This window comes from Triturus cristatus, chromosome 9, assembly GCF_964204655.1.
Source record: "Triturus cristatus chromosome 9, aTriCri1.1, whole genome shotgun sequence".
In the NCBI taxonomy this organism is placed as follows: Eukaryota; Metazoa; Chordata; class Amphibia; order Caudata; family Salamandridae; genus Triturus; species Triturus cristatus.
In genome coordinates, this window is record NC_140592.1 from 312,785,792 (window position 1) to 312,813,306 (window position 27,515).

The 27,515-nt window shown below is 42.9% G+C and overlaps 1 protein-coding gene across 3 annotated transcripts in view; it reads left to right on the plus strand.

The window, feature by feature from the left end:
- Positions 1–27,515, plus strand: part of LOC146797818 (SPARC-related modular calcium-binding protein 1-like) — a 485,550-nt gene that overhangs the window by 292,589 nt on the left and 165,446 nt on the right. The window contains exon 6 of one of the 3 annotated variants that reach the window (XM_085627669.1): positions 9,320–9,418. The exons of 1 other annotated variant lie outside the window; for it this stretch is intronic. In XM_085627669.1, coding sequence (XP_085483795.1) covers positions 9,320–9,418 — 99 coding nt within the window. The remainder of the gene's footprint in view (positions 1–9,319; positions 9,419–27,515) is intronic. One more of the 3 variants, XM_085627670.1, reaches the window with a different exon arrangement.

Below are 27,515 nucleotides of genomic sequence, written 5' to 3' on the forward strand. Positions count from 1 at the left end.
GATTTGATTTATCTAGTGGTCGGTGCCTGACATGGTTCCGGACACCATACCGAAGGGCACAAGCCATTGAAATAAGCCACAACCCCCTGTAGGACCTCACCATAGTTGGTTTGGTCCTTGCTTGTATACTACAACTGTATGAAGGGTTTGGGTGGGTGGCCGTTGCCACATTACTCTGGGGACTGGGGAGTTGGCCCATGTTGGGATCTCCTTTTCTCTTGCCTTAATTTTGTTTTACCCTATATAAGTCCTGTCCAGACTATGGTGTTACAAGTAAAATGTTTGTTGCGTTGGGTGGGCTGGGAGGGCTCGGGGTGGTGGGGGAGGTAGAATACTTTGTTGATAATGGCAGCACGCTACCAGACGTTAAAACTACTCAAGTGGAATATTAAAGGGATGGGCTCCATGACTAAACGCCATAACATACACAATTACCTTAGGAGGCGAGGAGTGCAGATAGCCCTCCTGCAGGAGACGCACCTACTCCAACCAGAGGCAGACAGATTGTGCAGGCGATGGAGGGGGCAGGTATATGCTATGTCCTTTTCAGCATATGCTTGGGGGGCGTTAATCTGGATTAGAGCGGGGGTGCCCTTTGAATTAATAGGGTCTGTTATCTACAAGGAGGGCAGATATGTCTTCCTTCTGGGGAGATTGTGGGGGCAAGAGATCACGTTGGGCTGCGTGTATGCCCCTAACCAGGACCAGATAGCCTATATGGCAGCACTTTCCACCCAAGTGGCGGGCATGATGGTGAACTCAGTACTAATAGGGGGGACTTCAATGGGGTGCCGGACGTGGAGTTGGATCGCTCTCACCCTCCCCAGGCGCGGGGCCCAGACTCGCCGAGTGGCGGCTGGGCTCCAAGACTGGATGTCCCACTGGGGTTTGCAAGATATTTGGAGGATCCAACATAAGAATACATGGGAAGACTCCTTCTAGTCAACTATTTACCAACTCCACACCTGATTAGACCCTTTTTGGTGCTCCCCGTCACTTGGTGCTTCCATTGAACATGCGGAATACCTAGGACCGACTCTGTCTGACCTCAGCCCATTATTATTGATCTATCAGCTGCACGGAATACGACCCCCAATACCTACATGGCGTCTTGACCCGAAATCCCTGGAAGATGAACTGTTTGCGGAAGCCCTGCATTCCCTTGTCAGTGACTATTTTACAACCAACGATTACTCTGCATCATCTGCTCTGATAGAGTGGGAGGCATTTTATGTGGTGGCGCGGGGTCACTGCATTGGGCGTAGTGTAGGGGTACGCAGGGAACTCCACTGCGAGCTGTTGGCCACAGAGTGAGAACTGCGGACGCTTGACAATCTCCAGGGACAGGACGCACAAGCTCATTGGCGCCTTCTGGAAAAACGAACGCGGCACAGCGACATTTTAGAGCGACTTCGGTCCTTTGACTATAGGACGTATATGGACAGGGTCCAGGGGGAGGAGGGCCGAGCTGGTTGTCTCCTAGCCTGGTTGATTCGGCCGGAAACACATGGTGTCCCAATTATGCACGTACGGACGACTATCGGATTAACCCAGGGGAAATCAATGCCTTGTTTAGGGACTACTACAAGGCCCTTTATGCAGCCCCCTTTGGGCCTCCTGATATTACTGTTGATGCTTTCTTGACACCACTAGGCCTCCGCACATTAGATGCGGACGCACGCAAGGAGTTGGGTGGGCCGAGTGACCTTGGAGAAAGTGCAGGGAGTCATTGCCGATCTGGCTAATGGGAAAACACCAGGGCCTGATGGTATCCTGGGTGAGTTTTATAAGACATATGGGGCTGACCTGGCTCCAAAACAGGTGACCTTATATGGGGAGGCACTCCAACTGTGTCAATTGCCAGACACCACACGTGATGTCCTGGTGGTCCCAATCCCCAAGACTGCATCCCCGAATGCTGAGGTAACAGACTATAGACCCCTTTCCATGTTAAACATCGACTTTAAGACACTCAGCAAGGTACTGGCACTCCAGTTGCTCCCACACATGCAAGATCTAATTCATCCGGACCAGAACAGGTTTATTCCATCACGCAACACCTCATATAACCTGCGCCGGTTGTACTCTGTGTTATACCACCCGGAGGCACGGACCCTTCGATCGGCTGCAATTCTCTCGATTAATTTAGCAAAGGCCTTCGATATAGTGGGGTGAGATTACCTCCTGGCTGTTATGAGGCACCTAGAAATAGGTTGATGATTGGATAGCATGGGTGTGACTACTGTACACACGGCCTACAGCCAGGGTCAAAACAGGCAGAACCATCTCCCCACAATATCTAGTTGCACGAGGCACCCGACAGGGTTGTCCCTTGTCGCCACTCCTCTTTGCACTGGCCATAGACCCATTGGCTGAGCTCCTTTGACAGGGAGGAGAAGACATGGGGCTGACCATAGCTGACTAAGCGCATACTATCTCACCTTATGCTGATGATCTATGTGTTTATTTATGCGACGCTGCTCGGGGAGTGGAAACGGCCTTGCAACGCTTGGATACGTTTGGGATAATGTCAGGCTTACGAGTCAACATGCGCAAAACGTACTTGTTCCCACTGGCGGCTCCGCTGGCGCGCCCCTTGGATGGTCCCGCAGCTGTTAACTGGACAACAGACACTTTCAAATATCTAGGTGTCCAGATCTTCCACTCGTTGGAAGATTTGAAGGAGGGAAACTTGGGCAGAGTACTGCGGTCACTTCGGCCTAACATACAGTTCTGGGGCACATTGCGCCTCCCTGTAATGGCCAGAATATCATTGGCGAAAATGGTGATGCTTCCCCTAGTACTATATTATTTTGCCAATATGCCTGTACTGATGCCCGCGGCTTGGTTCTGCAACTTGGAATCCTTGGTGAGAGACCTAATTTGGGGAGATGGTAGGCGCAGAGTGTCACTCCAGACATTACGACGCCCTATAGACGCCGGAGGCTTAGGCACCCCTGACTTTGAATTGTACCAACTCGCTGCTCAATTGCAATGGCTGGCCCAATGGCTGGAGGGAGCGTACGCTGATGGGACCTTCGTAATGGAACCAGATCAGAGCCCCAACCTGCTGCTGGCAAAGCTCCTGGTGCCTGCAACCAGGGTTCCTTACACCTCAGAAATGCAGACTACAGCCTTGCAGTGTTGGCGGCGTAGCCTTAGAAGAATACCTGACACTCCCAAATACTCACAAGAGTTACCATTGGTATGACTGCCCCATGGCGACCCACAACAGGTCACTACTGCGGAACAACTAGCACCTTGGACGGCGGTGGGCCTTGAAAACCTGGGGGGTTGCTATCATGAGAAGCACCTACTCCCCTTCTCTGAGTTAGCGGAGGGCTGCGATTTGCCATTGGGCTAATTCCTAATATACGAGACACTACGATGCATGATTGCGCAGCTCTGGGGTCAGAATAGAGAGGAACCAGAGACACATGGTGTGTTGCACTCGATAATTACACTGGGTACAGCACGACACCAAATTAAATGGTTCTACTCGTCACTACGCGAGGCCTCTCTGGCTCCCCTACTGCGGTTGCACAAGAAATGGGACGGGAATTTGGGAAGGGCTCTCACGGATGCAGAGTGGGGCAGGATCTTAGAATCCCCTACGAAAGTAGCGCGGAGCACGAGGTTGAAATACATTCAATTCAATTACGTGCATATGACTTACTTGACGCCCCATAGAATCTTGGTCACCTTTGGAGGGGAACCGAGGTGATGCCTGAGATGCAACCTGGAGGATTTAGATTTCCTGCACATGTCTTGGGAGTGTAGGGACACGCAGACATTTTGGCTGGAAGTCCTCTCCAAACTTAATGTCACACTGAGGTGGGCGCTTGGCCACACCCCAGACATCTGCTTACTTGGACTTTTCCCTAGATCCCCCAAACAGAAGGAGGGCAATAGATTTATAGACTTGGCACTGGTGTTGGCTAGCAGAAGAACAGCAATTACATGGAAGGCAGCCATGGGGCCGCAGGCAATTTCTGGCAAAAGGAGATGTCTACCTGGGCTAGCCGGAAGAAAGAACGCTCCGTAGGGAGGAGTTGAAAGGAATACGCCAACGCCCTATAGCAGACCAATGGAGGTACAGTTTACACGCCTGGGAATACCTGCCTTCCTCAAGTAGCACTGATGGAGAAAGTGAATCTCCCTCACCATAATGCAGAACACTACAGCTCTCACGATCCCGATCATTAGATTACGGCTGAGACGATTGGTGACTCCCCCTTTTTTCCATGAAAGGACGGGAGCTTGGCGATTGGCTGCTGGAGAGCCCCAAGCTGAGACGAGGCTTGACGTTGACGGAGCCCTACATCACAATGGTCTGAAGAGTTGCTGTCTCCTGTCTCCTTTATTTCTTCCCGGCTCCTCCCCCGGCCGCATCGGCCCATAACCTCTCCTTGGCCCTCCCCTGGGTGCCCAACCAAACGCACGACATTCTACCCAAGAATGGAACTTCACTGAGCCCGGACAGGCAATTTACTACCAAGTTCCCTCACCCTGTTTGACAACATGTTTGTAAATATGATTCCAATGCTGCATAGACACCAAGTACCCCGACAAAGCTAACCTAAGTGTCAGACATAATAAGATATACACCGAAGGCATATAAAACGGGGAGATGTTATCAGGAAACTATAATACTGTAATGATTGCAATTTGCACTGATACCTGGCACCAAATGTGATGGCTACGACTCACCTTAAAAACAAACTTAGGACATGAAGTGGTTAATGTTATACTTTAACTCTGTAATACCCTATCTAGAAGAGACTGTAAATGATTTATGCCAAAACAGTAATGTATACCGCTAAATGTATAACAAAATACCTATAAAAATATGTTTAAAAAACAAAAGGCTCTTCAAGTTACTTTACTGACTTGCGGAGTGACTCCTAACACTGTGACCAGTAAATCTCCTTTGAGCTGCTAAAGGGACATATCACATGATCAAAGATTTTTCCTTGGTGCTTAAGTGATGTGGCTAGGATGGTGCACTGGGTTGATTAGTTAGTATTTATTAGAAAGTAAACATGTAAAAAAAAAGATGATGTCTTACGTATATGAAAAGAGATGCCAAGAAAAGATTGTAATAGATTAAGGTGGACCAATTTGTCAGGATTAAACAACGCAAGGATTCAGATAAAGGGGCAGCTGTATGGTGTTATCCCATCAGAGATACTGACGTATGTTCCAATTCTATTAGAACTGAAGGTGGAAAATTGTTGAATATGTAATACTGTTTATAATGGTACTAGTGCGTGGAATGGTAAAAGTTCCAGTGGAGGAAGTTGTGATTCCAGTAGAAATTTGTCTAATGGTAACATTAGTGCCAGCATAAGTAGAGGCTGTAAAGAGGAAAGTTGGAATGAGTTTCTTCTAATGTCTCAGTTGCCTTTCTGGAGGTTGCAAGAAGCAGTTATCATTTTTCACCCGATTGATCTTTTTGGTTAACTGAGAGGCAAAAGGGAGTTGACATTCAGTTAAACAATTGAAAGTTCTTATAGCCCATTTGGCCACACATAAGGCCTAGGAGTTGGTAACTAAAGTTAAATAGGTTTCTAACAATTTAATAATCATTCCAGGAAATACAAAAATCAAGCACATGTTATGAATGTAAAGAATTACATTAAAAAAATTAAAGTGTTGAAGTAAATTCTGACTCGTTAGCATAAAGCATACAATACCAACAGTCAGAACAATATAGATGGAAAGAATTAGGGATTGATGTTCTTTTAAAAAACTCCACTCCTCCTTCTTAAACATGAATCGGTCTCTAAATCTAAATTGTAATCGGGTAGTAAGGAAAAATCTCAAAGAATACGAGAAAATGGGAAAGTGTCAGCACAGTGAAGATTTCAGTAGAAATCTTCTAAAACGGAACAAATGTTTTAGCATAAAGCCAAACATCCGTAAGAAAGGAAGAAACAACGAGGGCTGCATCTCTCAGAATTCAAAAGGGATCCGCTCTACTCTCTAAGTTTGTTAACACCAGTTAAACCAAAGACGTTTCAAGAACGATCATCCCATTCCACATCACCAGAAACCCAATTATTATTTCATTCCCTCCATAAGTATCAGCAACATTCATTACATTTCCCATTTCACAAACTTGGACAGTCTCTGTGACCTTGGGTATCTCCTGGTTTCTAATACGCAATGAATAGAAGGTCTCTTCTGCTTGTTAGCTCCTCATGTCCTTGCCAAGATTGTTCTTCTCAGGCCTCTCTATCACTAATACAACAACACTCCTTTTCCTAGCTATGAAACCTTGAGGCCACACCTGCAAAGGAGAAACACGCAAAGCAAGCAAAATAAAGTTTAAATTAAGGCCTTGTTAAGTCAACCTTAGCCAAGCATTTGGATGTGCACTTCAAATACATGATCATAAGTGCACATACAACTTTAGAAAAAAATACAAGAATAAAGGAATTCATGGTTACATATGTCTTGCACTTTCAAGTAAATGCAATAAGACTTGAGACTGAAGTATAAATATAAATGAGAACTACATGTTTTCATAATTAAACTAAAATTAATGTTCACACGTTCATGAGTCTCTAGTTTTCTACAGTGAATACACTTCAGGATTATATTTGAATGTTAATAAAGTTGGCCACACAGATATGGTTCAGTATATGTGAAAATGTTTCTGTGACATGTAAGGGGGAGCTATGCGTCTCTTCCTTCTTTCAGTGAAGTGTAAGAAACAGGTGTGTGCCAGCGAAGTTGCATGATTATTTTTGCTCAATGTCTACCGTACCCAGTAATTACTATATCCAGAGGCTGTGGTTTTGCCAGGTGTGTACCCACACCCAATTCAGATTTGGTTTTCCCACCAGAATAAAATATAACATGCAATACCATCAATGTTTTACACTCCAATTACTGTGTGCCTCACCTTTTTTTGACTACTTTCACCTTGGCAATTTCATAGAATTTTCCTGGTGAAATATGTCCAACACAAATTGCAGGCATGCAGCAATTACTGCAAAACTCGGAATCTTGATTTGTGTACAAACTGGCTTTGCAAACAAACTGGGATTTCCTCGTTGCTTGGAATTTGGGCCAGAGCATTATAAAGATGAGTGCATCTATACATTTAAATACCTAAAATGTTGCAGAAGTAGTTTATGGAGCTGCAAATAAAGTAGCATTTCTGGGTATTTATTATTTCCCTTTCCATATCCTAAGTATTCTAGAGATTAGTTAAGAGTTCCTACAGGTAAACATCTTTTCTTTCACCAAACATATTGTAAAGTAAATATTCCTTTTTTGCCCTCTCAACGCCCCAAAAGGTAAGTGAGGAGCTTTGTTGGATCACATCACTTTTTATGGTCTTGATATCACAGAGCTAGAATGTTGTGATACAGAGAGAAAACAAATCCTCTTTTCCTCTCTCCGTTTATTGAGAGATGAAGCAACAATATCTATAGGTATCCACATGTATTTCTACCGTATCAATATCCTAGGGGTGAAGTGAATCCATTGTCCTGATTATATTAGCACTAAACTGTAGACATTCTCATTAACTTAGGCATCTGGAGCACAGGTTGCAAAGTTCTACTTCAGGGAGCAATAATCATTCTTTCCTTCAGTAGCCTTCAAGCTAAAGGGGAAACCGGTTTGAAACATGCATATTTCTCCCACAGCATTCAAATGCTGTGCATTGGAAGTAAGTGCTCTTCTTTGACCTGTGATTAAGACTACACGGGCAGCTAAGATCTATTCTTTGCTTGGAGTGTCCTGCCCCTACAAATCCTTTGCCCAAATGGTCAGGAATGAGTCATCTTGGGAACAGCATGTCCACAATAATTTGGTCAAAACACAAGGAGGACTAGAGGAAGTTTAAAGACATGCAAGGGTTGACTGCCCCACTCAGTAAATAATAACACAAAATGAAACCCCTGGGTCTATTAGCGAAGGAAGAGTGCTACTGGAGTGTCCCTTTTAAAAGACAGTTTACCTCACCCACCTGGGGGTGGCATGCTTCATCATAGGGTAACCTCCTGACTTTGTGAACCTTGTCATAATGCGGGCTACAACTCCCTCTCTAAGAGGGAGGAGCTCAGGGATGTTTTTTGGTAGAGAGTGGTATACTAAATACCATAGAGTGTGGTGATGAGTGCAGAGCAAAGGTAATGTGAGGCAAACCTAGCTCCAGGGTATGCAATTGGCTTTATTGGGGAATCTCTGTACCAGGATTAAAAACCATTGTATTGTCTCATCTCTGAAAATCCTTGGTCCATATTATCTAAAGTGGGTTATACTGGGGCAAACATGTCTAAATGTATTTGGGACTCAGTGGGGAATTTTTGAGTAAGATTAAACTAGTGGCTGGATGAAAAAAGTACTGTATGTAAGGGTGCTTCATGAAAGCAGGATGGTTGAGTTACTCTTCGCTGTCTTATTTTGAGGAAAATGTGAAGAATGTCATTTTAGGATGGATAATGAAAGGAATGGCATATTCATGGAGGTAAAATTGGTACTTGTCAATGCTCTTAATAACTTGGAAAGATAATCTTAGTAATATGGAAGGGACGGTGGCAGGTTTGTGATTGCTTGCTGTAGTGGTAGGATTGGACAATACGATTGTTATTTTGCAAGTGGGTTGAAGTTGCTTGTTGCAGATGATAGTTTAAGGTAGGTTGAAAATTGGTATTGTTAAGGTGAAACTCTTATGTTAGGTGGCTAATGTGATTGTTGTATCATCAGTTAAATACTGTTAACGTTGAGGATGTCATTTACGTGGTGCAATTGCTGGATGGATGAGTTTGATAGAAATATACATGATTTTTGTAGAAGTGGGTTGGTTGCAGCAGTGGAGAATGCTTTGTCATATGTTGGGGAATATAATATTTGAATTGTCAGATATATTGTGTTTTATATCGGGCCGATTCACAGAACTAATCTGAGATAAAATCCTAAACTTACTACTTTTGGTATTCACAGAAGGCATTTAGTAGTAGTAAAGTTAGTCAAATGCCTTCTGTGAATACCAAAAGTAGTAAGTTTAGGATTTTATCCCTGTTTAGTAGTAGTAAAGTTAGGAGTCCTAACTTTACTACTAAATGCCTTCTGTGAATACCAAAAGGAGTACGTTTAGGATTTTATCTCAGATTAGTTCTGTGAATCGGCCCCCTAGTATATGTTCTGCTGGAGGTCTCACACAGATAAGTTCATATTGGCCAATGGAGAGAAAAGGCATGTGTATTTCTGTTGTAATATTTTATTGGAAAAGTTGTCTTTTTTTATGTGATTGTGATTTTCACAAATTTATTAGAGTAGATAGCACTAACCTCAATAATAGTTGCCTTCAAACTATTTTCCTCCCTGAATGCAGAAGAAGGAGCGAGACCGCGGCCAACCGAGGAGAGCAAGCCTGTGCCTGCATTCAACAAGCAAGAAGGTAACCCTGACTTTGTACCCTAACGGCGATGTACTGAACCTATGTGACTTCCACTAGTGGAAACACTCCAACCCTGTCTTGTGTTTCTCATTGAGATGCTTAAGACTTAGTTAATGAGGTGATTACGTCAATTTAATAAGGTGACTAAGTCAAGTTAATTTAGGGTAAAGAAAGTCCATCTCATTAGTCTTGGACTATGTCTCAGTTGTATCAATCAGCATCTGCCTTGCTGGTTCTTCCTTCTTCCTTATACGCACCTGATAAGAAAGCGATTGCGTTCACCTGACTCCATCTGAACTTAGTTGCACAGAACCAAAATAACCTGTCTTTGCTTCCGATTTCTTTTTTGTGGTTTTAACTCTTTGACTAGTCAGGCTGCAGCTGTTTTCTTGCTACCTCTAGACTGGCTTAGAGGGTTGCTTACGTATATCCGTTATCTCTGACTTCTGGGATGCTACGGTAGTTAACTTGGTAGGACTAGATGAGGTTCCTTTGCCACTGTATGTTTCATCCAATTTGGTAGGCTCAGACCTGCTTGTTGAGGAACAAATTTGAGCCTCCAGCCATAATCAGCTGCTTGAGTTTTGTCGGTCCTTAGAAGACTGAGGGACATAATACCAAGAAGAAATATTTAAGCTGCCATTTTACCACTTAGTTTTAATTTCAGGAAGACTCTTTTCAAATTCTGAATGATCTCCAAAAGTGCTCCCCTTCCTAATCTGCCATTATGCCCTCGAAACTGTTATAAACAAAATTGGACAAGAAACCCAAATACACTGTGGATCATGATAGAGCGCTAGCACAATGCAACAATCTCTCAAGGAAATGTAAACACCTGTGTGCTGAACAATTTACCACTCTAGTAAATTAGAAAAAGTGTTTGAATTTCTGTAGCTTTTTTCTAAAAGTCTTGCCCACCAAGCTGTGAATGAATGCCTCACTTTCGGCCTGTTACAGACTATTAAACACTACTAGTTAAGAAGCAACAAGGTAACACTGTCTGCTACCTACCACTCAATGGATAACCTGCACTAGTTACTGATGCTATTGGAGTGGTCAGTGATACAAGCAGCTCCTCCTCATCAGTCTTCCTTATCATAGTGCTTATGTTATGAGATGCACCTAGCAGCCTACACGTGATTTTCCGACACTATCCCATTCTTTTTTTCCCTTTTCATTCTTTTTTTAACTGATGCTCCAGAGGTTGGAGCTATCATAACTCCACCCCTTGAACAATACGTAAAAGTAAAAAGCCCTATGAACACTTCCTGTTTTTTCTTCCCTGTCTAGCTGTAAGCACATAGCTCCTACCCCTTCCTTGTAAAAGTAAGTATATTTCATTAGTTTTTTTCTAAAATAGAATCTATTGGGTAGTCTCTATGACTGTGCTATGTTCAGTGCAGGGACTCTAACATATAGGGCGTTATTTAGATAGATCATGTGAGGCCTGCACCAGTTCTTTCTGCCTTTTCCATCACCCCTTTCTTGTCCTTAACCTGGCACATTACATGTTTTCTTTGTAGTGCAAGGCTTAGATTTGGGGAGTAATACTTGTAATACTTGTAGAACACGGGTGAGAGCACGCCTACGCTCATGGTGATTCCTGTCTATCCTACCTGCAGAGCGAGTTGGGGATATAATTGCTGGAATGCTGGGGCCCAGGTTCTCTTTGAGTTGTCTCGCATCCCTTGACTGTCAGCCCTGTTGGTGGTCTCGCGAGACTTTGCGGGTGCCATGTAGTTCCACTACAGAGCAACAGATCAAAGTGGGGAGCTTCTTGGGCATGCAGCACTGTTTTCACCCTACATTGCATTTGCTTATCTCTATGGAGGACAAGAAGCGCTCAGCGAGACTGCATCATTTTGACCCCTCTTTTGAATAAGCTGAGGGTAAACCAGCAAATGCTGGCTTGCCTTAAGTAAATATCCTCCAAGACTTGATACATCCAAATAAGGAGGCAGCTTCCGGACCTCGAGAGGATCCTTCATCTGAGCAAGGCAAATAGGAGGGCTTGGTGGAACCAGAAGTGGAGAGTACAGGAGAGGGCCTTGAGTAGAAAAAGTGATAACCCTTCGGATGTGCTGCAATATCCACTTCAATTTAGACAATGTGTACAAGGAGCAAACTATATGGTGGTTGAAATAAGTATCTGGATATGGGGACCAAGTGATTACAAGAAAGACCAGGAACCAGAGTGGTGAAGATTACCACTACGTAGAAAGAGCATTACTTCCTCATTCATCTTCCTCGTCCCAGTCCTTATGTCATGAGGACACACCTCGGTTTATTCGACCACAGGACATAAACCGATAAAAAATAGAAACACGTTGAAATAATGCTTCACCTCGTGAAATTTATTAGAACTTGTTTAAGAACATCATTTTTACTTTTATGAATGTCACCATGTAGTGGAGCTTTGACAGGTCCAACCTTTGAAGGCATCAGTTTAATGAAATGAAGAGAAAAGTCAACAGGCACAAGGTAAGGTGGTAAAATCCTGTCTGGGTGTTGGACACACCTCATGGCTTAAAGCCTGTGAAAAGAAAGACTAGGTTGCGGAGTAATAAAGATTACCAGTAAGTAATGCACCATTTGTAGAACCTAACATCATACATCCTGCACAGACTAGTTTCCACACCCACTGGATGGTTGGAGAACCATTCACACAGAAACATTCACATGATGCGGGTGCCGAACCAATTTGAAATTCACAAAAAATGTAAGAATTTTGTACACAAGATCCTTCAGGAAAACTTCCCCTCCATACACCAGGACATTAATTTGGAATTTGAAACTCAGTGGTCCTGTATTTGTCAAAAGTAATTTAATTAGAGCTAATTTGTGACAAAGCTTATGTCAGGCATAGCATTATCTTGCATCTGCAGTTTCAGAAATGTACTAAATCTAGCATCATGTGGGCTATTCTGATTCCCTTGGCTAAAGCTAATAGGAATTCAGTATTGTGCCATAATTATCAAAACAGTCAAGAGGTATTTGATAGCTGGGGCAACTTGAAAGAAGTCCCAGTTTTTTAAGGTGCACCAAGTACGAGCTGATCATCGCACTCTTGTTTTTTATGTAGTGACGTCAGCCGAATACACTGCTCAGATTGTTGCACGATTTATTCAAAAACTGCAGTCTGATGCTTCTGGATAAAATCTTGATCTGGAGGTTAGATGAAACTGAGGGGATCTGGACAGTGTAAGAAACAAGTGAAGCGAAGCACTGTCAAATATAGTTTCAATTTTTCCTAAAATTGAGACATCTATTTTACTGGCTATTTAATTATCCCTGTAAAACTTTCTCAACTTTCTGTTAAAGACTCTACTGCCGGCCACGCTGTAAGAGCAGACATGCGGATCATACACATGTTTTTCTATGCCTCGCCTCAATCCGTTTTGGTTAAGTATCTCCTCCCTCCTAGAATGGGGTTCTAACATCCAGCATACATTGAACATTAAAGCGGTGCTGCTGGGTTTGAATCAATATGTCTTCCACATGTAAGGTCAATTATTTATCTTTGTATTCGGATATGCAACAAGGATAATGATAGTCAGATGACGGAAGGATATAGAAAACAGGCGAGAATTAACATACAGGCTGAAAATTAAAGACGTATAGAACTGTTAGGGAAATGATTAAACATTGTTGGTATTCTTTATCACATATACAATATTGTGTCATTTATTTACTCTATCTTCCCTTTCCACTATTCCCTTCCCTTTTTTGTTTGGTTTCTCATTTTCAATGTTTTATGTGATTAATGCATTTGCTCTTCTTTCCCTGCTATTTAATGTACAACAATAACATTGACAAAACGCTGGGTCATTAAAGTATACAGTGTACGGTTTTTTAGAAGTAGTGGTGGACATATTTCAATGCTAGTAACTCTCTGCTAGTTCTGATCTTCCTAACAGACAATGAAGTCTAAGAATTAAGCCAAAACCCCATGGGTATAGCTCGAAGCTTGAATTTTCTATGGCAGTGCTTTTCCAAAATACTCTGGGGCATATTTACAATAAAGTGACGAAGCGCATTGTTAAGCCAAGAAGGCTAACAACATGCTTCGTCACTTTAAAAACGCAGGGCTACACCATATTTACTAGAATATACGAAGCCCATATCGCCATTACAAGGTCACTGAAAGTGATGTTGAGGTGGCGATAGGGGCTTGAAAATATGCCCCTCTGTACCTAAACAACATTGCTAGAATCCATTTAAAAAAATGATTGATATGTGACCCTTTAATCAGCCAAACCCATACGTCCGATAACTTTAAATTAGATATATGATTTGGGCTATGAAAATCGGGGCCCCACGATGCATGTATTCTGGATTTCTCCTAAAGCTGCTCAATTCTGAGAAGAGTTGATCAGTAATGTCAATCTGGTGCTTATAATTACGTCTCATCATATGTTCATACTTATGTCACAGTATGAGACTCTAACAAAATCTCTTGTCGTAGATTACGGACAATTTGAGAATACAAAAGCGAATGTCTATATGTGGCTGGAATTATGTTGCTTTGATTGGTGGGTTTTGTCTCTACATTTATTTTGCAACAATTTGATTATTTAAAGTTGGATTATTCAATCGGCCTACAACTGAGACTACCAGTCCCAAAATGCCTCATTATGGGCAAAGTGGAGACTAGTGAATTTCTAAGGTTTGTTTTTTAATTCAATTTCCTAACTATAACATCCCTGGAACCTATGTTGTTTTCAGTGAATTTTTAGGTTTTTGAAACGTTTTAATCCAAACTGTAAACTGTCACATTTGAGAGTGGTTATATGAGTGTTTGTGTGGGTCTCTGAGTGCCTGTGTTTGTGAGTGGGTGTGTGGGTATCTGTGTGGGTCTGGGAGTGAGTATGTAAGTACGTGTGTGAGTATGAGCGGGTGTATGAGTGCCTGTGTGTATGTCTGTGAGTGCCTGTGTGGGTCTGTGAGTGGGTCTGTGACTGCCTGTGTGTGTGTCTGAGTGGGTGTGTGAGAGGTTGTGTGTTTCTGTGAGTACCTATGTGGGTCTGTGAGTGAGTGTGTGAGTGCCTGTTTATGTCTGCAAGTGGTTGTGTGAGTGGTTGCTAAGAATTTTGGGCATTTGCATACATAGGCTATTTAAAAGGGAGAACCATGGACTCTGGTCTCACCAAGAGATGACAAGAAAGAAACCACTACTCACAGTCACTACAGATCAGATTGTGCTCCAATAAATCAATGATTAATTCACCTCCATTAAGCATTTCATATCGTTTTACAATGTGGAATACAAGTGGAAATACACTTGCTTAAGCCTTCACCAAGCCCAAGAAGTTAGGATCGTTTGTGCTTTACTGAAGTGGAGCTTCAACTGCGGCACCTGCTATGATTATATTTGTAAGTGCTTCCCGCTGAGGTTTAATTTCTGTAAAATCAGCACCAGGGCCAGAATTGAACCTCATTTTTTCCAAGAGTCCCCAGTTTTATCGAAAACATTTAAACAAATGGAATTCTTTCATTTGGTTAATTAATAACTGCTACCTCATAGTGTAAATGTCTCACACATATTCTATACTACAGCTGCATAAAGGACCATGGGGTGAGCATGCAATTTTGACAATGTGATTGTTCCGTGAGCGTCTTCATCCTCGGATCTCGGATCTGTGATAACGTGAATCCTCGTCAAGAGAAGACGACAAGACTATAAAAGAGGTGAGTCTCCACCAAACAAGGGAACTTCCCCTAAACTAAAAGGTGTAAGTGCTCTTTGTTTGGTGGAGATGGTCTCCTCCCTGGGCCGATTTCAGCCCCAAGGACCCCATCACCAGGGGCCCAGCCAAGACTTAATGGGGGAGGAGGGCCACGTAACCCCTCTCTCTCGGCCAATTTTGACACGATTCTCTGGACACCCTTGAGGCCATCCGGGGCATCCAGTGTGCTGTGATGGCAACCGCAGGGGGAGTCTCAAGCCACCTGCAGTCCCAGCCACTTCCCCACCTTCTGTGGGAGCCGGCACTGCTCCAACACACAGGGAGCTGCTAGAAATGAAGATCTCTGTGTGCGGGAGCAATTGTTTCATGGAGGGGGTCTGCATTACCCCCTCCAAAATTTTATAACAGCCCTATGAGGGGGGCCCGTGCCCCCTCCTTTATTTTTTAAGTGTGTGTACATGCAACTAGTGCAAAAGATAAAGGCAAGTCAAAAAACACTTGTTCTATGGAAACATAGTCCTAACTATCAGATAAGACACAAGATGACAGTGGTAGTAACAAGATGTCAGCACCTCTTTTAAGTTTGTAAGTACAATATGGAAATAAGTATAGTGAGCTCAAATGAATAGACACTATGCCATCATAATAGTGTACGTTAATATATGGAAAGTAAAATTTCACATATATACAGAAAAATGTGTACAATTCAGAGCACAACAACAAAGTAGTTTTGATTCTTCACTATTGCAGATCCAATTTTAATTTAAAGAACTCTCCAATGCAGCACAAATTTCAACAAAAGTCCATATGTAGACAGTATTTATAGCCTGATGGTCTGTTGACACGTAGGTAGATAGGAGGCGCACACGGCCGACACGTGTTTCGTCGTGTTGATGATTTTTTCAAGGCTTAAAAATGTTGTGAACCCTATTTGATCTTTTCAAATCGAGGGAATTGACTTCAAGAGCCCCCTCTACGTATGGGAGGAGTATGTGATAACTACACCCCTGAGAGGTCGAGGCTTCGGATGAACCAAGTATCGAATCCAGTTGCGACCTCCCGTAGAAGAAATAAAAGCTCATACGTATCTGAATTTTACCTCTCATATGCCTGACACTGTTTGCAAAGTTACTACAGGCCTCCCCTTATTGGACAATGGGCTAACGTAGGCCCGATATTGTTTTCTTGAAACCTTTTTTCACCTTTAGCCGAGAGGTGAAATACAGATACTTGTGAGCTTTTATTTCTTCTACGGGAAATCGCACATTTATGTGATCAAGGCCGCAGGTCGGTGGCCGAAATGCATCATCTTGGACCCTGTTTATTTGAAATAAACTCTTCACGTTAATTGGAGTCTGTGCCCAGGCGTCCTTCCTTTGTGGTGGATCCAGGGATTATCTGCTGATATCTATCTATCTATCTTTCTATCTATCTATCTATCTATCTATCTATCTATCAATCTATCTATCTATCTGTCTATCTATCTATATATATCTATATATATATATATATATATATATTGCAACAACAGGTACTCGATGATCGTCGATACCGGATGGAAAGCACACGCGGGAACAAAGAATTAAAGTATCAAATACTTTATTAGTGCAGACCACCTTCTCTGACAGACGCGTTTCGAATGCGGCTTTATCAATGTCAAAAAAAATATATATATAAATATATATATATATATATATATTCCAATCGCAATTGCCACGCAATTGAAGACACCCACACAACGCTCGATTTTTCCTTGCAGGTCCGTGTGTCTCAGGCTGGGGCACCTTATGCGGAACAACGTGCCTGTTCGAGGAGCATCACTAAAGCAACGGGAACAGAAGGGGATCGCCAGCAACCCACTGGGTGAAAACTACAGAGGGACTATGGGAAACAGCACCAATTTTGGATCTTAGAAACTGCCCTGGACTACACGAACCAGAGTGCTTTGCAAGAACACGCCCACTAAGGCGGGACCAAACAAACTATATCACCTGTGAAACTCATGCTTGCTTTCATTCTCCCCACCAAACGCCGTGCCATGATGAAGGGAAAACTCTCGAAACGCGTAGGCTGAAGGCGCTTTACCATGCTGTGGGATTCTCCCTGACTCCGCTGCTGTCTCCCGAATAAACCAAGGAAAAATCGAGCGTTGTGTGGGTGTCTTCAATTGCGTGGCAATTGCGATTGGAATATGTTGTGGCCAGCCAGGGTCACGAAGACAACCCCACTGCTTCTTGCAGGTCCGTGTGTCTCAGGCTGGGGCACCTTATGCGGAACAACGTGCCTGTTCGAGGAGCATCACTAAAGCAACGGGAACAGAAGGGGATCGCCAGCAACCCACTGGGTGAAAACTACAGAGGGACTATGGGAAACAGCACCAATTTTGGATCTTAGAAACTGCCCTGGACTACACGAACCAGAGTGCTTTGCAAGAACACGCCCACTAAGGCGGGACCAAACAAACTATATCACCTGTGAAACTCATGCTTGCTTTCATTCTCCCCACCAAACGCCGTGCCATGATGAAGGGAAAACTCTCGAAACGCGTAGGCTGAAGGCGCTTTACCATGCTGTGGGATTCTCCCTGACTCCGCTGCTGTCTCCCGAATAAACCAAGGAAAAATCGAGCGTTGTGTGGGTGTCTTCAATTGCGTGGCAATTGCGATTGGAATATGTTGTGGCCAGCCAGGGTCACGAAGACAACCCCACTGCTTCTTGCAGGTCCGTGTGTCTCAGGCTGGGGCACCTTATGCGGAACAACGTGCCTGTTCGAGGAGCATCACTAAAGCAACGGGAACAGAAGGGGATCGCCAGCAACCCACTGGGTGAAAACTACAGAGGGACTATGGGAAACAGCACCAATTTTGGATCTTAGAAACTGCCCTGGACTACACGAACCAGAGTGCTTTGCAAGAACACGCCCACTAAGGCGGGACCAAACAAACTATATCACCTGTGAAACTCATGCTTGCTTTCATTCTCCCCACCAAACGCCGTGCCATGATGAAGGGAAAACTCTCGAAACGCGTAGGCTGAAGGCGCTTTACCATGCTGTGGGATTCTCCCTGACTCCGCTGCTGTCTCCCGAATAAACCAAGGAAAAATCGAGCGTTGTGTGGGTGTCTTCAATTGCGTGGCAATTGCGATTGGAATATGTTGTGGCCAGCCAGGGTCACGAAGACAACCCCACTGCTTCTTGCAGGTCCGTGTGTCTCAGGCTGGGGCACCTTATGCGGAACAACGTGCCTGTTCGAGGAGCATCACTAAAGCAACGGGAACAGAAGGGGATCGCCAGCAACCCACTGGGTGAAAACTACAGAGGGACTATGGGAAACAGCACCAATTTTGGATCTTAGAAACTGCCCTGGACTACACGAACCAGAGTGCTTTGCAAGAACACGCCCACTAAGGCGGGACCAAACAAACTATATCACCTGTGAAACTCATGCTTGCTTTCATTCTCCCCACCAAACGCCGTGCCATGATGAAGGGAAAACTCTCGAAACGCGTAGGCTGAAGGCGCTTTACCATGCTGTGGGATTCTCCCTGACTCCGCTGCTGTCTCCCGAATAAACCAAGGAAAAATCGAGCGTTGTGTGGGTGTCTTCAATTGCGTGGCAATTGCGATTGGAATATGTTGTGGCCAGCCAGGGTCACGAAGACAACCCCACTGCTTCTTGCAGGTCCGTGTGTCTCAGGCTGGGGCACCTTATGCGGAACAACGTGCCTGTTCGAGGAGCATCACTAAAGCAACAGGAACAGAAGGGGATCGCCAGCAACCCACTGGGTGAAAACTACAGAGGGACTATGGGAAACAGCACCAATTTTGGATCTTAGAAACTGCCCTGGACTACACGAACCAGAGTGCTTTGCAAGAACACGCCCACTAAGGCGGGACCAAACAAACTATATCACCTGTGAAACTCATGCTTGCTTTCATTCTCCCCACCAAACGCCGTGCCATGATGAAGGGAAAACTCTCGAAACGCGTAGGCTGAAGGCGCTTTACCATGCTGTGGGATTCTCCCTGACTCCGCTGCTGTCTCCCGAATAAACCAAGGAAAAATCGAGCGTTGTGTGGGTGTCTTCAATTGCGTGGCAATTGCGATTGGAATATGTTGTGGCCAGCCAGGGTCACGAAGACAACCCCACTGCTTCTTGCAGGTCCGTGTGTCTCAGGCTGGGGCACCTTATGCGGAACAACGTGCCTGTTCGAGGAGCATCACTAAAGCAACGGGAACAGAAGGGGATCGCCAGCAACCCACTGGGTGAAAACTACAGAGGGACTATGGGAAACAGCACCAATTTTGGATCTTAGAAACTGCCCTGGACTACACGAACCAGAGTGCTTTGCAAGAACACGCCCACTAAGGCGGGACCAAACAAACTATATCACCTGTGAAACTCATGCTTGCTTTCATTCTCCCCACCAAACGCCGTGCCATGATGAAGGGAAAACTCTCGAAACGCGTAGGCTGAAGGCGCTTTACCATGCTGTGGGATTCTCCCTGACTCCGCTGCTGTCTCCCGAATAAACCAAGGAAAAATCGAGCGTTGTGTGGGTGTCTTCAATTGCGTGGCAATTGCGATTGGAATATGTTGTGGCCAGCCAGGGTCACGAAGACAACCCCACTGCTTCTTGCAGGTCCGTGTGTCTCAGGCTGGGGCACCTTATGCGGAACAACGTGCCTGTTCGAGGAGCATCACTAAAGCAACGGGAACAGAAGGGGATCGCCAGCAACCCACTGGGTGAAAACTACAGAGGGACTATGGGAAACAGCACCAATTTTGGATCTTAGAAACTGCCCTGGACTACACGAACCAGAGTGCTTTGCAAGAACACGCCCACTAAGGCGGGACCAAACAAACTATATCACCTGTGAAACTCATGCTTGCTTTCATTCTCCCCACCAAACGCCGTGCCATGATGAAGGGAAAACTCTCGAAACGCGTAGGCTGAAGGCGCTTTACCATGCTGTGGGATTCTCCCTGACTCCGCTGCTGTCTCCCGAATAAACCAAGGAAAAATCGAGCGTTGTGTGGGTGTCTTCAATTGCGTGGCAATTGCGATTGGAATATGTTGTGGCCAGCCAGGGTCACGAAGACAACCCCACTGCTTCTTGCAGGTCCGTGTGTCTCAGGCTGGGGCACCTTATGCGGAACAACGTGCCTGTTCGAGGAGCATCACTAAAGCAACGGGAACAGAAGGGGATCGCCAGCAACCCACTGGGTGAAAACTACAGAGGGACTATGGGAAACAGCACCAATTTTGGATCTTAGAAACTGCCCTGGACTACACGAACCAGAGTGCTTTGCAAGAACACGCCCACTAAGGCGGGACCAAACAAACTATATCACCTGTGAAACTCATGCTTGCTTTCATTCTCCCCACCAAACGCCGTGCCATGATGAAGGGAAAACTCTCGAAACGCGTAGGCTGAAGGCGCTTTACCATGCTGTGGGATTCTCCCTGACTCCGCTGCTGTCTCCCGAATAAACCAAGGAAAAATCGAGCGTTGTGTGGGTGTCTTCAATTGCGTGGCAATTGCGATTGGAATATGTTGTGGCCAGCCAGGGTCACGAAGACAACCCCACTGCTTCTTGCAGGTCCGTGTGTCTCAGGCTGGGGCACCTTATGCGGAACAACGTGCCTGTTCGAGGAGCATCACTAAAGCAACGGGAACAGAAGGGGATCGCCAGCAACCCACTGGGTGAAAACTACAGAGGGACTATGGGAAACAGCACCAATTTTGGATCTTAGAAACTGCCCTGGACTACACGAACCAGAGTGCTTTGCAAGAACACGCCCACTAAGGCGGGACCAAACAAACTATATCACCTGTGAAACTCATGCTTGCTTTCATTCTCCCCACCAAACGCCGTGCCATGATGAAGGGAAAACTCTCGAAACGCGTAGGCTGAAGGCGCTTTACCATGCTGTGGGATTCTCCCTGACTCCGCTGCTGTCTCCCGAATAAACCAAGGAAAAATCGAGCGTTGTGTGGGTGTCTTCAATTGCGTGGCAATTGCGATTGGAATATATATATATATATATATATATATATATATATATATATATATATATATATATATATATATATATATATATGAAACAGTCTTGTCTCACCAAGTTTCTCCAAACAACAAACGAGAGTGGACCCAAGTTAAGTGCTGGTTTTCTATTTTATTTCTTTAGTATGTCGCCATGACGCGTTTCGACAGCTCCCTGCCTTGATCACATGACAGCATTACTTCGTGTGCTCAATCTATTTAAAGTGACAGTGTCCAATCAAACAATTCATAGACATAAAAGACATAATTTGCATGATGTTTGCGAAAGTTTGAATGATAATCGCATGAATGCTTAAACAAGTGCTGTAGCTAACAATCATATAATGTAAATATATAAATACAAATAATACTAAGTTAGCAACACACTATTGTACAAAAACATAATCGGAATTTAATAGTTTGCATAAATGCTTGGTTCCTGAATTATGTATTGTAAGACATTTGCCAGTCCCATTATATTGTTGAATATTTTTTCAGAATAGTTTGCTTAAATGCAATAGAGGGCCGGTATAGCCTAATGCTTATTATGTTGAATGGACGACTTATTCAAGTGCCTAAAATGTGAGAAAATTAATAATTTTAAAAAAATCCCCATATTACCAACAGCTATATTTTACCCTTATTTTTCCGATGTTTTAAAGTGCCCGTGCCATATTTAATAAAATATTGTCATATTACCTTTACCTCATCTAACTCTGATTAATATCTTGTACACAATTAAATTTTTAGGAGGTAATAAAGGGTATTTGACGTACAAGTGTATAGACCAGGGTTCAAAAAAAGGAGGAATTTATGGATGTATTTTAGAGCAATTGATTCCCACTATTGTACTTTAAAATTAATATAAATATGTATATAAATATTAAATACATAAAATGTTAATAAATACAATTCAATTACTAAAATCCACTCCATAAAATCTTTCCAACTTTACAATATAAAAGCAGCATAAAAGGAAGAAAATACATAGAGGATAAAAGGTCACAAAACTCAGCAAACGTTTAATCAAAAACCATGGGTATAAAATGTATATGTTTGTTTTGTTTGTTATAGATAATGCCAATGATATCATTCTTAATCTAAATAAGTGTGCAAATCCTCACTGGTGTTGAGGCCCCCCGGCTGCTTTGTATCCATTTCTAAAATGTATTTAGTTTCAAGGCGCCTTAGCTTGTGTTTCCGATCACCTCCTCTCTTTAGAGGAGGGATGGCATCAATGACAAAATATTTCAAATATTTAAGATTACTATCATGATGCAATTTAAAGTGCCTCGCTACCGGGTAACTTGGGTCATTGTTAACGATGGCCCTTGTGTGTTGCAGAATGCGTTTGTGGACAGATAACTTGGTGCTGCCTATATATGATAGATTGCAGCTGCATTGCAAAACATAGATTGCAAATTCCGTCCGACATGTCAAATGTTGTTTTATATCAGAGGCTTTACTACTGAACGCAGTGTTGTATGAGGTTTTATTTATGCCATACTGACATGCTTTAGAGCTAGAGCATTTGAAGAAACCATTCCTGGCCACTAACCATCCTGTCTGCTGTTGCTCCTCAGGGTTTTTCCGAACCAGAGCATTGGCCATTGATAATGATTTTCTGTAAGTTATAGCCGGATGCTTAGGGAGCATTGCTCCAATTACTGGGTCATCCCGGACTATAGGCCAATTCCTTCTAATAATGGTTCGCAGCTGTTGTTCCTGCCTGGAGTAAGTTAGTATCAATCTAGTTGGTTCCTTATCCGTCTTCCCTTTACTTCTGCTCGCTATCTGTGATTCGCTCTCTACCTTAAGTAAATCATGTCTAGAGCGTTTCCTAGACTTGACTATAGCATTGTCAATAGATGCACTCCTGTATCCTCTTTCTAGGAATCGCTTTTTACTTTCTAGCTGTTTCTCATGCAAGTCGTGATCCTCGCTGCAAACCCTACGAATACGCAGCATTTCTCCGTATGGGATGCTTTGTATTAAATGTGGAGGGTGTGCACTGGATGCATGCAACATAGTGTTCCCTGCCGTATCCTTGCGATATAGGGATGTTGTCATGTTGTCATTTACTATGTTAATTTGTACATCCAAAAAAGTTATATTTGTCTTGCTAACATTGGAGGTAAATTGCAAATTCACATCGTTATTATTCAAAGATGCCACAAATTCATGTGCCTCATTTTCCGATCCACTCCATATGACAAACAAATCATCTATGAATCTAAGCCAAGAGACAACATTATTCATAAATACAATTTCATGCTTTCTCATGAGGACCAGCTCCTCCCACCACCCCATGAATAAACAGGCATAACTGGGGAAAAGCTGGCCCCCATGGCTACACCCTGTATTTGTTGAAACATTTGATTTTTAAACATGAATAGGTTATTTTCCAAACAAAATGCCAGCATGTCCAACAACATTGTATTGTGTCGTGCAAATTTAAGAGGTCTATTAGCTAAAAAATATTCCACGGCTTTAAGACCGTCTGCATTTTTTATGCACGTGTATAAGGAGGAAACATCAAGAGCTATTAAGAGCCAACCCTTTTGCCATTTTATATCAGCCACTTTTCTAATAAAATCACTGGTGTCTTGTACAAATGACTTTAAATTTTTAACGTGATCCTGTAAAAAGTAGTCAATATACCGAGACACATTTTCCAAAAGTCCATCACAGGCCGATATTATGGGCCTTCCTGGTGGTTTGTTGATGTTCTTATGTATTTTTGGGATAAAATACAATGACGGCGTTATGGGATACTCTTTCTTCAAATACTTGTACTCCTCCATGTTCAATAAACCCATGCTTTTCCATGCTAATAATTTAGAGAAAAGAAGATTCTGCACAGATTTATATTTCATTGGAGTGCTCCTTCGGTAACAGTTAGTGTCATTTAACTGGGAATACGCTTCCTCCAAATATTGCTTTAATGGCCATAACACAATGTTCCCTCCTTTGTCAGAATTTCTAATAACGACCTGGCTCTCCTTCTTCAATTTCTCGATAAGTTGATTGTATTTTCTCTCATGATTTGTTATTCATCAGAGGTATATCTGCTACCAAATTGACTGCTCACTTCAGGCATCCATTGTTTCTCCCTCATTTTATTTCGGTTCAATCACACTCAGGTGAGTATACAATCAAAATGAATTCTGGGAACAGAAGTCCTGCATAATAATGCTCTAGTGAGCTGGGCGCGATGCGGGTCTATCTGGCATATGGCTGAATGGAGGACGAGTTGAAAGGGAACCCGTGATTTAAAGACATTTTACCGAAATTGACTGCGTCCAGCTCACTAGAGCATTATTATGCAGGACTTCTGTTCCCAGAATTCATTTTGATTGTATACTCACCTGAGTGTGATTGAACCGAAATAAAATGAGGGAGAAACAATGGATGCCTGAAGTGAGCAGTCAATTTGGTAGCAGATATACCTCTGACGAAGGGCGCATGCCTGAAACGCGTTAGGTCTCTGCTAACGCTGAGTGACCTGGCCTCTTCCTTGACCTGATACAAGCTGGATGTAGAGTGCGCCCCGAGCTGTGAGCACAGTGTGAACCTTGATGTAAAACGGCCTGCTCGGCCGGGGGGCGCACCGCCGCGTATTCATGCGGTCCTGCTGCTGGTGGCATTATCGGCGATGCGGGTCTATCTGGCATATGGCTGAATGGAGGACGAGTTGAAAGGGAACCCGTGATTTAAAGACATTTTACCGAAATTGACTGCGTCCAGCTCACTAGAGCATTATTATGCAGGACTTCTGTTCCCAGAATTCATTTTGATTGTATACTCACCTGAGTGTGATTGAACCGAAATAAAATGAGGGAGAAACAATGGATGCCTGAAGTGAGCAGTCAATTTGGTAGCAGATATACCTCTGATGAAGGGCGCATGCCTGAAACGCGTTAGGTCTCTGCTAACGCTGAGTGACCTGGCCTCTTCCTTGACCTGATACAAGCTGGATGTAGAGTGCGCCCCGAGCTGTGAGCACAGTGTGAACCTTGATGGAAAACGGCCTGCTCGGCCGGGGGGCGCACCGCCGCGGATTCATGCGGTCCTGCTGCTGGTGGCATTATCGGTGATGCGAGTCTATCTGGCATATGGCTGAATGGAGGACGAGTTGAAAGGGAACCCGTGATTTAAAGACATTTTACCGAAATTGACTGCGTCCAGCTCACTAGAGCATTATTATGCAGGACTTCTGTTCCCAGAATTCATTCTGATTGTATACTCACCTGAGTGTGATTGAACCGAAATAAAATGAGGGAGAAACAATGGATGCCTGAAGTGAGCAGTCAATTTGGTAGCAGATATACCTCTGACGAAGGGCGCATGCCTGAAACGCGTTAGGTCTCTGCTAACGCTGAGTGACCTGGCCTCTTCCTTGACCTGATACAAGCTGGATGTAGAGTGCGCCCCAAGCTGTGAGCACAGTGTGAACCTTGATATATATATATATATATATATATATATATATATATATATATATATATATATTCAGTGAAAAAACCATAGGTTTCACACACGTTATAGTTAGCTGGACATTTCACTCGTAAAAAACCAATGAAATTTTCCTGTTATAGTTAGTTAAGCTAACTACAACTCGCGCGCCCGCAATGCACTGCTGATGACGTCACATATTACATCACTCATGACATGGTCAGTGACATCACTCATGACATCACTGATGACATCTCAAATGACATCACTCATGACATCACTGATGACATCATCCAGTGAATGTGTGTTTTTCTGAAAATTAAATATGTTTTATATATGTATATCTCAAGGTCGATGGAAGAATAAATGGGTATATAAGTGTCTAAATGGATGATTTGTTTTTGAAAAATTGATTGTGTAACTGACTGATTAAGTGTATCTTAGTGAATACGTGGCTTAGTGAGTAATGTTTAAATATGTAAATATCTGTATCAGTCTCTCACTTTGTGTATAAGTGGCTGCATGGGTTGGTGAGTAGCTACATGAGTGTCTATATAGGTTATTCGTTGTTTTTTTTAGTATCAGTGTCTATATGGTTCGGTGGGGGGTATTACGTAGTGAAATAGGTGCATGAATGAGTGACTCACTGTTTGTATGTGTTGAAGACAGCATATGTGCAGGACTGTATGGGTGGAAGAGTGTGTGTATGGGTGTGTTAGTGAGTGAATGGCTGTCTCAATAGTGTCTTTATGAGTAACTACATATGTTTTAAACTAGTATATGTGACTATTGGTGTATATAAGTGAGTATATGTGAGAGTGAGAGATTGAAAGAGTTCCTGTATGAATAAGTATGTGTTTCTATAAGTGATTGTTTAAAAGACTAAGTATGTGTAAGTTTCTGTAGAAGTAAGTGTGGTGGTGTGTGTATAACTGTATATGCAAGTAAATGTATGTTTCTTTCTTTTTTTCATGAGTGACTATGTGTGTCAGTAACTCTGTGGATGAGTGGCATTGTGTAACAGGATGTATTGGTGTATGAGTACATATGATGTGTGAGTACACGAATGAGTGACTGTACAGGACTGTTGGTGAATGAGTGGATGTTTATGTGGTTCTTAGAATTATTGAAGAGGTTGTTGTAATTGGTATTGGTATGTCCATTTTTTTGAAAATTTCAGTCTCTATTTTTGAATGTGTGTATCAAAGGTTATATTAGGGTGAGAGGAGATCTGCCACTCCATCACATGGATGATGTCATCAGTGATGTCATCAGTGATGTCATTTGAGATGTCATCAGTGATGTTATGAGTGATGTCACTGACCATGTCATGAGTGATGTAATATGTGACGTCATCAGCAGTGCATTGCGGGCGCGCGAGTTATAGTTAGCTTAACTAACTATAACGGGAAAATTTCATTGGTTTTTTACGAGTGAAATGTCCAGCTAACTATAACGTGTGTGAAACCTATGGTTTTTTCACTGAATTTGCAAGGTTTTTTAAATGCTAATTCCTAACTATAACATGTGTGAAACCTATGTTTTTTTCAGTGAATTTGCAAGGTTTTTTAAATGCTAATCCCTAACTATAACATGTGTGAAACCTATGGTTTTTTCAGTAAATTTGCAAGGTTTTTTAAATGCTAATTTCTAACTATAACGTGTGTGAAACCCATGGTTTTTTCAGTGAATTTGTATGGTTTTTTAAATGCTAATTCTTACCTATAACATATGTGATTCCCATATTTTTTTTTATTGATTTTGTATGATTTTTTTATTATAAATTCTTATCTTAAATGTGTTTTTTTTTTTAAAAAACAAGTTTTTTTTAACTTTTTATTCTCTTAAAACACTATGTTTTTTTAAAAAAAAATATGCAATATATCAAGTTTTCTCTTTTTTTT